The 13,136-nt window shown below is 37.5% G+C and overlaps 1 protein-coding gene across 2 annotated transcripts in view; it reads right to left on the bottom strand.

Annotated features, from left to right (window-relative positions):
- Nucleotides 1-1,864: 1,864 nt before the first annotated feature.
- Nucleotides 1,865-13,136, bottom strand: part of MSANTD1 (Myb/SANT DNA binding domain containing 1) — a 43,579-nt gene continuing 32,307 nt past the window's right edge. For both annotated transcript variants that reach the window (XM_049797918.1, XM_049797919.1), the window contains 2 exons: nt 11,835-12,119; nt 1,865-2,603 (listed from right to left, as the gene is read on the bottom strand). In XM_049797918.1, coding sequence (XP_049653875.1) covers nt 2,363-2,603; nt 11,835-12,119 — 526 coding nt within the window. In that variant the 3' untranslated portion in view covers nt 1,865-2,362. The remainder of the gene's footprint in view (nt 2,604-11,834; nt 12,120-13,136) is intronic.

Raw genomic sequence — 13,136 nt, forward strand, 5'->3', positions numbered from 1 at the left:
CATTTTAAAGTCCACACATTTACAAAAGGGATTATATGACACGGTTGCTTGTGGTAGCAGGCAAGGAATCAGTGGATTTCCTCCATTCCTGCTCCTACGGCTCTGGAGTTACAATTCTCTTAGCATGCAAGGAGAGGGGATACCTACTCTACGGAACAAGGTTCACATACGCTGCCATTGTTATTGCTCATTAATTGGATTTAATTGCTATAAGGTTCAAGTAGATAATATCAGTAAATATTATTAATTCCTGGGGAGTCAGGGGAGAGTTTCTTTATATCTTACTGTAAACAAGTTAAAGTGTCAGGAAGCACTACAACATGGATACATCAGCCTACCCAAATCTGTTACAGATCTACATTTGGAATGTGCAAAACCATGACAAAGCACGCAACATATATGCCCTCTCTCTTATATGCCTGTATGACAATGCTCTTGCAAGTATCCTGATCGCCTATATAACATTAGGAACAGTCCTGCTTTTAACAGTAGCTCTGCAGGCAGAAATATAATAAGGTTTTATGATTCTCTTCCAGATATGACTAATTCAATTTACATACACAAAAGTATTTGGAATTTCACTTTTGCTAAATGTCACCTATCACCCTATCTTTGCAGACACGTGCCCTTTTTCCAGTCACCCAATCACTGCAGTAAAGGTGAAGTGAAGGAAAGTTATTTCATTTATACTTCAGCAGCCACCATTCTCTGCCGGTTCAGTCTTCTACTACATTTGCATTATCCTGTTATCATGAATTAAACTCTCTAGGAATGGGCCACATTTACATACTTAATCATTCTTAATCTTCATACCTGCAGGATCTTCTAAGAAACATTTCCACATATTATTACTTTGCTTGGTGAGTATAACCTTTATCCTGTTCACTAAACACAATTACAGATTAATTGGCTGGGTCTGGGTTTTAAAATAGTTTAGCTAACATTAGCTTAGGCAACAATATGTTAAAATATAAAGAAAAATGCAAAAATTCAAAAGCAAAGTTTCAAGAGGGAGCATTATTTAATAGTGGGAATGGAAAACGGCCTGAGTTCCTAGTACTAACATTAATTCCATACTTCTATATCTGAATCTAAACTTCAGTCTTGCAAATACAGTGAAAGCAACAGAAATATGTTTTTCAAGGAGAATGCAAAAAGAAATGGGATATAGGAAATTCAGCCGATGAATTCTTAAATTCATGTAAAAGGTTATTTCAATGTCATATTTCATTGAAGAATGAAATATTTGCTGGAACCTCATCTTGAAGACTTAAATACAATCCCTTATGCCTCCAGCTCCCTCTTGTGGTATATCAATGTTGATCTTCCTTACAGACCACACCTTAAAACCTCTAATTGCACTCCAACGCTGTGCCACCAGCAACTACCACTGTAGAGGTATTGAATGTTCTTCATGACTTCCATGTCTATATTTTGGGCATCAGTATAGATCTTTGCACTGCAATTAAGACTTTAAAAACTTTGACCATGGTTATCTCTCCCAGTATTTTTCAATGTCCCAAAGCATACTATCTGCCCAGCAATAATAAATAAGTTTCTTCTTTTTCTTTATTTCATTTGATAGATTATATATATATATGTATATACACACAATACAATATTTTTCTTTTGTTATAGAGAATAAATGAGAGTTTTCATTGCTGGTTGTTCATTAAGTCAACAGATTCCAGTTAATAATGAAAAAAATTAAACATTTAATATCAAAAGCAACTTCAAGTATCTTCTATACATTTTAGTATTCAGCATATAGTAAGGTGGGTTTGGGGGTTTCTCTTTATATCAAAAGTGTATTTGAATAGACTATTTTTACCCTAATACTTTAGAGTACTATTCATATCAGGCATGGAGTTTAAAATGATGTATCTCATGGTCCCAACTAGCTCTTCACAAGAACCATAGTTCACTTGCACAATCACGGCATATATTTCAAAACAGGGTTTAATCATCAGCAAAGTCAAGATGCAATTACCATGTTTAGAAATGCACTATTTCGTTCTCCTACAACAGGTCAAGCTACAGTCCTTGATGTGAAGCAATATACAACACCACTGTTTGTAAAACAATACCTGACCTAGGCATAAATAGTACTGAAGTTCCCAGAGCTATTCATCCCTTAACCTTTCCATATAAAAATAATTCAACTTCGGCATATATTGCACTAATTTTATCATACTGGATACCTCTCGCCCTGCATTATCTGTTCTCTTTGCTTAACTAAGATTACACTAGGGTTTTAATTTCCATGGAAAACCTGGGAATAGGGCAACAGACACACATATGGTGTGCAATAAAGGGATATCTATAATATCAATAGTAATCTCAGAGGCATTCACAAAGGAAACTACACATTAGATTTGGAGATCATTTTTTCCAGTAGATTCATCATTCTCTCTTGTAACTGTAAGCTTTGAACTTGAATGATGTTTTGCTGATCCAGAATCCTGCGTACTTCTCTACAGGTTTCTTCCATAGCTCTACTCAACTTCTTTTGTTCTTCCAACATGGCCTCCATTATTTTTAGCTTCTTCTTTTGGAAGCTGCAGCTTTGCATTTTTCTTTTCTTAACTGGTCTTTCTTCAGCTCTGAAATGTGAATACATGTTAACAATTAAACTTATATTTATAAAAAAAAACCAACTATGTTAGAACCTAAAATTCTATACTACATTCTTGGCCAAGCTACAACCTAGTCCTATTTTTAAACCCCTTTGTGTTCTCCAATAAATTCCCTCTCAAGTTCATGCCAAAACATAAGTATTTACTGTATTATTGCGTAGTGTTACAGACAGTTTAAAAAAAAAAAAGTTTTTAAATCTTATTTTTTTTAATAAGATTTTTCCCTGCACAATAGTCCAGGCTTTTTTTTTTTTTTTTTTTAATCTTGACATTTCTTACACATTGAAATTATAAACTGTATTGGGAGAGAGACTTTGTTCATCTGGCCATTAAAACTCCAATTTTAATGCTGCAATAACCATCCCATCCAGAGAAAGTGCTGCACTGTTATGTGTGGTGGTAAGTTACAGCTTGTTTCTTAAAGCATTGCATCAGTAAGGCTGGACAGAATACTAGTCTCAGAATTTGCCCTTGCACTGAGACACAATAGTTGCACTGACCACTCATTTATATATTCCATCACAAAACATTATAAACATAAAAGTTTAGCAGGATACAGCTTACAAGATTCCCTCTTTTCTTAGTGGATGAAGGGAAGGCTGTGGATGTCGTCTACGTGGACATTAGTAAAGTCTTTGACACCGTTTCCCACAGCATTCCCCTGGAGAAACTGGCTGCTCATGGCTTGGACAGGCGTACTGTTCGCTGGATAAAAATCTGGCTGGGTGGCTGGGCCCAAAGAGTTGTGGTGAATGGAGTTGAATCCAGTTGGCAGCTGGTCACAAATGGTGTTCCCCAGGGCTCAGTTCTGGGGCCAGGTCTGTCTAGTATCTTTATCGATGATCTGGACGAGGGGATTGAGGGCACCCTCAGCAAGTTTGAGGGTGACACCAAGTTGGAAGGGAGGCTTGATCTGCTGGAAGGTAGGAAGGCTCTACAGAGGGATCTGGACAGGCTGGATTGATGGTCTGAGGCCAGCTGTATGACGTACAACAAGGCCAAGTGCCGGGTCCTGCACTTGGGTCACAACAACCCCGTGCAGCGCTACAGGCTTGGGGAAGAGTGGCTGGAAAGCTGCCCGGCAGAAAAGGACCTGAGGGTGCTGGTCGGCAGCCAGCTGAGTACAAGCCGGCAAATGTGTAAGTGTATGACACATCTTAAAAACCTCCAGTTACAACTGGATCACTTCTTTTCTAACTTAAAGTGGTAGTCCACGTGTTTGTTCACACTTTTTGTAACTCCAGACTGGAGTCCCAAACATCAAAGTTATCTGATGATGGGTCTTGAAGTCTGTTCACACAAACAGCAATCTCAGTCGTGTTCTGCCAAATGCAGTATCCTTTCTAGGTGTAATGCAATAATCAGACAGCACAGTATGCTATGTCAACATTTTGCAGATTTCAAGGCATCCTTGAAGAAGGATAACTTGAACTCTTGAGGAATGTATTTTTATTAATGTGAAGAAGGGGAGTGGGGAGGGAGGTCACTCAGCTGTGGCAGATTTGTATCATAATTTCATTCATGTTCTTATCCTACTTGACAGGCTTTGTGCAACAGTGACTGTGACATTCAGATCTCTCATCAAGAGAAATAAACAGTCCTAAGCACCTGAAAGAATTAATGCAAATATAACAAAAAGATACAAGTCCCTTGACATTTAAGAATACAATGACCGAAAAAGGGTGAGTTCTACGAAAAGAAACAAGTGGATTAAATTAAATGCTATTAAAATCTTAGAGAAAAAAATTTAGAATTGGTCATGAGGGAAACCGTTTGAGCACTGTTTAGTCATTTGAATGTGCTGTCTCCCTGTGCACAGGTAAGAAAGAACAACAATCTTCCTTTGCAGGTGGCACACTAACACAGTGAACAAGACCACTGGCTTTCAGATTATCCAAGAATTTAAAGTTATTTGTACAATTCAAAGGGCTTTATCACTATTATACTACCACCATGATGCTAAGGGAAAGGAAAAGTCATGGTCTTTACGCTAAACAATACTTTGGAAGATATACAAAATAAGCTCACCTTGCAGATCTATATATCGTATTTGACTTTGGGCATCAAATAAATGTGCATAAAATAAATACATGCTGCTCTGCTCAAACTGTGGGTTGAGCTTGCAGCTGACTACTGAGATTATCACAGCCAGCCAGTCCTGCAAGAATGGTTCTCGGCTGTCAGCAAATTCTGTTTCTTCCCATTAACTCTAAGGGCCAGAATGATTTGAAATGTGGTTCTCAAAGAGGTCAAGCAAGTGGAAAAGGTCTACAGCAGTCTAAGGAAAGCACTGAATCTGTTATTCCAAGGTTCTCATCGCTGCACTCACATTCACAAAGAATGCATGTTTTCTGGTAGGCAGAGCAAGAAACTTTCTGAAATGATGGTATTTTTTTAGCCAAAGTCACCTTTTGAATTTAAATTTGTCTTCACAAAGGATTTAAATATTGAAAACTTGATGGATCTCTATCCTCTTCCCTATACAGTACTAGAAAGTAGCTATCTGAAATAAGTAAGAACTGGCTCCTAGAGCCACAAGAGGGCTTTCATCTTGTCAAAGTAAGCCCTGGTGAGAATGGTCCTTCATAAGGAATGAGAGAGAAGATCTGAGGCATGTCACTGGTACTGAGCTGCACTGAGTATTGCGTGACCTTCTTGGCAATTGTGGCTGCCATGTGGTTTTTAATTTTAATCGAGACCAAAAAAAATCCCATGAAAAAAGGACATAGAGTAATTTGGATTGAAAGACCTAAAATAAGCCTTATGTTTAAGAGATGAAAAAAAAAAAAAATCTTTGAAGTGTTTTCCTAGAGTCTGTACAGGATTTTATCTGGTTTTCAGTTAAACAATTGTGATCCATCAAAAACCTGTAAGACATATAACCATATGCCCAAGACAGTAACTGTCTTGCACAGCTTCAGAGAGGAAAGAGAAGCAAAATGTGTGGTGGTGATGGCAGCTACCTGGGGAACTGTATCAGCAGTACCTACAGTCTGCTAATAACTGAGAAAGTACTCGCTGACAAACGCTTGCTCAAAATCAGGTTTCAGCACAGAGAAGTCCCCCTGAAAGCCAGGGCACAAGGATTCTTCAAGGTCTCCTAAGTACCCTCTATGTTTGTTTATAATTAACAGGCATGACTTGCTACTTAGACAGCCTTCATTGAAAAGAATTTCAGAAACCCCTAGTTTTGATGGTGTTCCCAATCTCCTTTTCTCTCCAGCCATAGTGACTATCAATGAGAGGGTTTTGTGATCACTCACAAGTCCATAGTAAGGGCTTGGAATTTACAATCCTCTCTTCTTTCAGAACAGCTCTTGAAGGAGAGCTCTTGAGAAGGGGTCTACAAAAGAATGACCTAAAGAATCTGATTTACAAGTAAAGAACCCTCAGCAACATGAAACAACGTAAAATGTCCAGTGATGCCTGAAGGAGTTAGATGAATACTGAAGCATTTCCTCAGATATTTAGCCATCTTTCTTGAGAAGTTTTAGCTCTCCTAGGCAGCACACCAGAGAGACCTCTCCAGTGTCAATAACTTTTTATAACAGACAGTCAAGAGGGAAGCAGGGATAGGAATATGTGTTCAGCACTGTGTAGCCCACCAGCATCAGTGTCCTCAAATAGTTTCAGCTAGGAGTATGTGTAGTTTGGCAATCTATAGGCATGAGCATAAGAAATGATCAGTGTTTTCTGCAGCAAACACCAGTCCGTTCTTGTTGCCGATTCTCCATGTTGCATTCCTGTGCAGCCAACCTGTCTGTGACAGTAGGGGTGCAACAGAACCTGACAGCATCCACAGCCTCTGCCAAAGAAGCATCTCCACTCTTTGCCAAGCCTAGTCTGCCTAGTCTCCAAAGGTAGATTTTGAGATCTGGAGGAAAGAGGGATTTAGGAAATCCAGGACCTCAAATACAAAATCTGCTGATACTCTCGGGCCTTCACAGTGTCTACGGCAGGGAGCCTCCAAAAGAATTGGCACTGGTATTCCCCCGACCGCACAAATGAAGTGTGGAGGGGCTCTGGCATTGGGACTGTGTTACAAGCAGACGCTTGCAAAGCTATTTCCACACTGTACTCTAGAACAGACAGGCAGAGTTCAAAGGAAGCAAACCAAGCGAAAGAAAACGTTCCATCTCATCTAGGAGGCCGAGCAGAAATGACAGTGTTTACTGGGGAGGTGAACAAAGTAAAACCTCCAGATGTAATTAGGCAAGATATTAGGCAAGTCTCAAATGCATTTGCTGCCTACCTACCTAAGATCGATTTAATTCACTGTTCAATTAGAAGCTCCTTGATTGATTGCCTGCACTCACCCAATAAGGCCCAATTTCAGGGATGTGTGTGAATAATAAATGAAGCAGGAGCTGAATACAAAGTTATCTGTCTACCAAAATGTTTTACCCCCAGAAAGCCACTAAAACAATTCTTCCTTTCTGACTACTTCATGGCAAATGGGTCTCCAGTACCATTGGTTTCTGGAATTTATGGCTTTCAACAGCTAAGGGCTATTTCTGGTTTGTTTGTGCTTTTTTAGCTAGGTACAAATCTGCGTGGACCTCCATAACCCATATCTTTATGGAGAATAATTAACAATGATCTGGAAATAAGTCTCATTAATTTTAGAGATGGCACAAAGATCTTCAGAGTTTGAGGACTGAGGATCGAGCAACCTGGATCTCCTGGTAAACTCGGCTCATTCAAATACAGCCAGATGCATTCAGGAATTAATGAGGCTCATCCTTGAAGTCAAGTATAGAAAAGAACCACAAAAATGGCTTGGAGCCTGGGCAAAGCATCTTGCAATGATAACAAGTCTGCATAATGAGTTAAGATGCACTACATAATGCGCATAGCCTAAAGCTCAAACTTCTTTGTAGATGCTGCCCATTCAGATTTTAAATAGCCATGGCATAATTTTAGAAAGATTAAAGGCTTTGCCAAAACTGTTATTTCCTGAATTAGCAACCTCGCCAAGTTTTAATGCACTTCTATTAAACAATTCATATCTTAGCTAATTCATGTTACCAGTTCTTACTCTTTCTCCATATGTAAGCCTTCTGTACCAAATTATTTAACCTACATTTAAAAATTAAAGAATACCAAAGATGGTATGATCATGGTACACAACTACCTTGAGGCAAAAAGTAAAAAATGCTGAAAGGGTCTCCTATATAGTGAAAAGAAAAATAAATAGAAGTAACATCTGACATTTTAATCACTATATTCACATTAGAAACAAGACACTGGTTTAAGCAAAGGATTAATCACTAGAACAGAACCCCATAGAGATGACTGAATTCTCCATCTTCTGAATATATCAGATCTAGACTGAATATCTAGTAAAAATTTCCAAGAGTCAAACGAATCATAGAAGCAAAGAAGTGGAGGACAACAGAGACATGGGGCTCCTGAGTGCAGTAGTCCTCTGCTGAAAGGAAGCATGTCACAGAACCCCCTCCATAACATTTCTGGGCTCCACACCAAAATAACTGAATTCAAATACATGGATGGTATTTAACAAGAAGTCAGAGTAGATGACATGGTGGTTTTATTATGGTCTATTAATCTGTGAAAGTAACTCTTTGACCCCCATTTTCAGTACAATAGAAATGGCAGAACAGATGAAGTCTGAATCACATTCGCAGTCTGTATAATTATGTTCTGTCATTACTTTAACAATGAAAATAAAGACTATAAATTAGTCCACAGGGTGAAAAAACACTGTTTTCAGTTAGATAAAAAGTCATTTATAGTGGTGTCAGGAATTTTGATTTTAAAAGTTTAAGCTGCAGTACAAGACTCTGCCACATTGCATTATATTATCTGACCATAATAGAATAATTCTCCTATTGTCAGATGTTTTATGGACATTGCAGTAAAATACAAGCTTTGTTGAAGCCCAAGAACAGTGTTAGAACAATACTAAACAAATAGCAGGAGCCCCACTAAAGGGAAATAGGGATTCCAAATGTTTTTCTCATCTGGAAATTGCAACAAAAATAAAAATTAATTTTATCCCACATGAATTGTATTATCACTACCTAGCAAAATTTGTTTTTTATAAGAAAGTCCCAAACACAAAGAATTTAAAATAAAATGCAAAGAAACCCAGTTTCGGCTATTTTTAACTTGAGAATATGTATGTATTGATTGAAGTATAAATCTTGGCATCTTTTTCTATCATGAAAGCTAAACATTAAAATCAATACATTTTTCTAAGTTGTAATTTATACAACTTAAAATTTATAGCCAAGTATCCTCCTGCTATGTTCAAGGATACTGTGGAAAACACAAAGCTGACACTCAAGAGCTGTGTTTGAGAGTTTAAGGGAATAACACTGAAGTTTTCAGAAGTTTAAGAATTGACTTTAAAAAAGTACTTCTTGAGGTTTTTTCCACTGTCGTTGCCGTAACATTATGATTTTTATTATTGAAGAAAAAAATCCCATAGCATAAGGTTACTTTGCATACTTGACTGATCTGTGTATAGTCTGCCTCACAGGAAAAAAAGGAATATACAGTTGTAAAATATACAGCTGTAAAATGCATCTATATTTTACATATAGATATGTGCATATACTTTTCAAAATGTTTCAAAATAATTGTTTTGTGTAGCCATAAAGTACAAAAATCAAGAGAGAAATTGAGGACCTGAAATGTTCTTTTAATTTCGAATCCCAGTATTGCCTTTAGCTCCTTTTTTGAGTCTGTTAGATCAACTGTGTACTGTTTAGAGGCACGGGCATTTACAAAAAAGCCAAGATGGACTCAAATTTTGTATGCTAATTCTTTTCTCTCTTGTTGGCTATTTTAAAGAGTTTTTCAAATACAGGATGACACACTAATTGCTTACACTGAAAATTGCTTCTCAGTTCATAATTTTCCATTAGTAACTCTAAAAGAATTATCTTCCTTGTCTTACCATGGCAGCTGTAAGTGATTTTAACCCATCTGATATCATTAGCAAGCACTGTATTTCCTTCTGGCCAAGAAAGGGTTCCCTACCCTTCTCTCATTCATCAGGCTAAACTAAACAGGTCAACGCTGTACAAGCTTTTCAAAACCTCCTATGACTATTGCAATGCCACTTTTCCTCCTCCCAGATATGTGCCCCATTAATATCACAAGTGCCTTCTAATTTTTAATTCGATCACAATGGTCACCTGAAGTCTTATGCTAATCTCTCAAGTGATATCTACTGCTCAACTTTTTCTTTTTTAAAACACAGCAGAACTGTATTTTAGCTTGTGAATATGTACATATCTTGCTGTTAAATGATAAGCACAATATTATATTGCACAAAATGTGTTTATAGTAGAGCCTGTGAAAGAATGGCTGCATTTGTAAATTAGAGAGCAATGTATTACGAAGGTCCTACCACACTGATACCTAACTTACCCTTTCCTCCAGCTCCCAAACCCTGTTGCACAGCCATCCTTAGCAGGCAACAGCAGCACTGCAGCCTGACCTACTGCAAGGACAAAGCATCATTACCTGCCATACAGCCTTGCAGCCAGTTGAAAGCCAGCCTGTGCCATTAAAGGCCAGAGTTAAATGACCTGCAGTTTCTACATTGGCCAAGTAAAGTTAAAATATTTTGTACTAAAACAGCTTAGGTAATTACCTTGGACAAAGTAAAAATACCCACTGACCCTGAAGCTGGCTAAAATGCATTATAGCCTAAATTTTCCAGATCTTAACACTATGGAAATAATTCAGTTAGAATGGCTTAAGTCCACTTTAGCTGTGAATGAAAGCATCTACATGACAGTGGGAGTCCACGTGCACACTGTAAGCACAACAGATAGATACACATTTGTGGTCGATTACCTTGACTTCTGTGATGGCTTGTCTACAATCTGTAATGAAACCTGGTGTGGTGACCTCTGTCATCCCCTACCAGTCACCTATGGTACAAAACTGTATTGTCCTGGAGTTGTCTGTAAGCTGAAGAAACTTAACATCTGGCATTTTGAAAAAGTCTGATGTTATTAAATAGCCTAGTGAACGAACTATGGCTCATATTTGTGGAAAAGTGACCTTCTAATTAAATATTAAATAACATTATTGGAAATCAAATTGTGAATTAGAAAAAAAAAAGTTATTGCTTCAGAAAAGTGATCTTGGAGTTTGCAAATCCTAAAATCAAGAGAGACTGTGTATCAGGGATATCTACTTACAAGGAACTAGGATGAAAAAAATTGTTGCTTACAGTTCAAGAATTACACACCCCAATATGTATTCAGATGCCAAAAAAAAAAGTTTTAAAAAATAATCAGCTGTTCAAGGGCTATTTGCTTGAATGATAGAATGAATTTACCCTAGTTTTATTCATCCAAGAGTAAGCCTGGAAACAATAATCCAAACTTGTTAGGTTGGTTCTGCTTCCAGCTCAACACCTTCTCAGTTGCATAACTGACATAATTTTACTGTCATAGTTAAAGCCTCACAGACTCATGATAAGGATCTCCAGGATCAACTTTTTTTCCTGCCAGAAAACTGTAATCGACTCTTATTTCACACCACTCTGGACAAAAAATGAGACCAGTGAAGTCTAAAATTTGTATCAAGTATACAACCCTGCCTTTTGTTAAAACATTGCCTTCCAGAGAACTCCAATCTTATGGAAAAAGGAAACATGTTTGCATTCTCAAACTAGCATTTACTTTGAAAAAGTGACATTCTCAGTTGTATTTAAAATGTTACAATGTACTTCAAAACTACGTGAGCAGCATTTCAGTGTCCACTGAAATATTTAGTTTGCATCTTTTCACCATTTTAGTAACAGCTGAAACCAGAGAAATTTCATACTCATACCAAAAGCAAAACTGGAGCAAGCCAAAAATCATCTAAGCAGTATGTTGGATCTCTGATTGCACTGCAGGACTCTCTTGAACATGCCTATGCTCCTATTATAAACACTCTACCTCATGTGAGCAGTGACATGCATGCTGAGTTTTGGCAATATTATACAACTTTTTGCCCAGTCCTCCTACTCCCTTCCAGTATCTCATAAAGGAATAAAGAAAATGCCCTTATTCAGCAAAGTGGCTGAGACTGGGGAACAGATCTCATTTGTGATTTACAAAAAAGATACAAAAGCTGTTGGAGAAAAACGTTCTAGAGTGTCCCCTTTACATAGCAGAGCCAGTTCATTCTGTGAAATACAAGGGGGGGGGGGGAAATAGGTGCTACCTCAGCTTGTAAGAAAGTAAGCTTGACGAGCTCTCTGAATGTTCATCTTCAAAGCACTCTTCCCTTCCTTCATATGTAAACTGGTTATATGGCAAATACAGAGGTGTAGACTTAGCTGATGGAGACTGCGAGGCCTCCGTCTGTGATGTAGAAGGACCTGGTTGCTGATTTTCATGCATTTTCACATCACTGTGGTCTGTCACTTTGGATAAGATCCTATCAATGGTTTTGTAGTAAGGCCAGTCAGGTGCAACGGTTTCACTGTCAGTCATGCATTTTAATTTCCTGTAAGAAAAGGCATACAACATTAAATCTTGTTTTCCTACAGAAGTGCTTTTCATAGAGATCTTCTTTCTCAAAACATTTGTTCTGGTCACATTTAGGAGTCAAACTGAATGCTTTAATGGAATAAAATTAAACACTTTTTTCTTTTAATCTCCAATGAAGCCTTTTAGGTTCTTTTCCTAGTTTTGACCTGTGATTAAAAGTTGCATGTAAACCCCAAATGAAATTCAATACAAATAAAGAACATTACAACTTCTAATGGAAACAGAACTATGTTGGTTGTAGAATAGCTTTTCTTCCCCTTACAAAGTGCCAGACTAACCAGTCTCACAGCAGTCCCTGACAACTGGAGTATGCAACAGACCACAGTCTTTACCAAACTATGGGCATCCCTGTCTTTCCATGCTTTGAAAAATGAGTATTTATTTTCCATGATAAATACAAGTGGCTATAAATATAATTTATATCCTTTTCCTAATATAGCCTAAAAGCTCTGAATTGCCTAGGTAAACATCCTAGTAATAACCATGAGATGTAGATGTCTGTTACAGAATAAAGATCAGTGTAGGAAGAAGTATAGAATTTCATTAATTTACCAAAGAAACCCAACAAAAACAGTTAATAATGCAGTATAAACAGCATGCACAAAAACATTATAGTGAGAGGACTACCAACCATGACCTTGTCTTTCACATGCATCTTATTATGAGACCTATTATTCAGTCCTAACACGAAGTTCACTGCTATCCCACTTGGTACCCATTGTTATTTTATTTACTTTTACTGAGAAGTATAAAACTGAGGTTTATAGATTAATTATACATCTCAAAGAAACTCCAGTGTCCAGCTAGAGTCCCAAACTTCCTTTTCATTTGCCTTTCCCAGTTGGGATCTTGTTACTCTAAATCAAAATGCAGCAAGGGAACACAACAGGAAAGACAAGACTAATGACAAATGCTCCATTTTCATAAAGTAAATTTCATTCAAATTAACAAAAAGCTGAACGAAATCTGATTC

Source organism: Accipiter gentilis, chromosome 3 (genome assembly GCF_929443795.1).
Source record: "Accipiter gentilis chromosome 3, bAccGen1.1, whole genome shotgun sequence".
NCBI classification, from domain to species: domain Eukaryota; kingdom Metazoa; phylum Chordata; class Aves; order Accipitriformes; family Accipitridae; genus Astur; species Astur gentilis.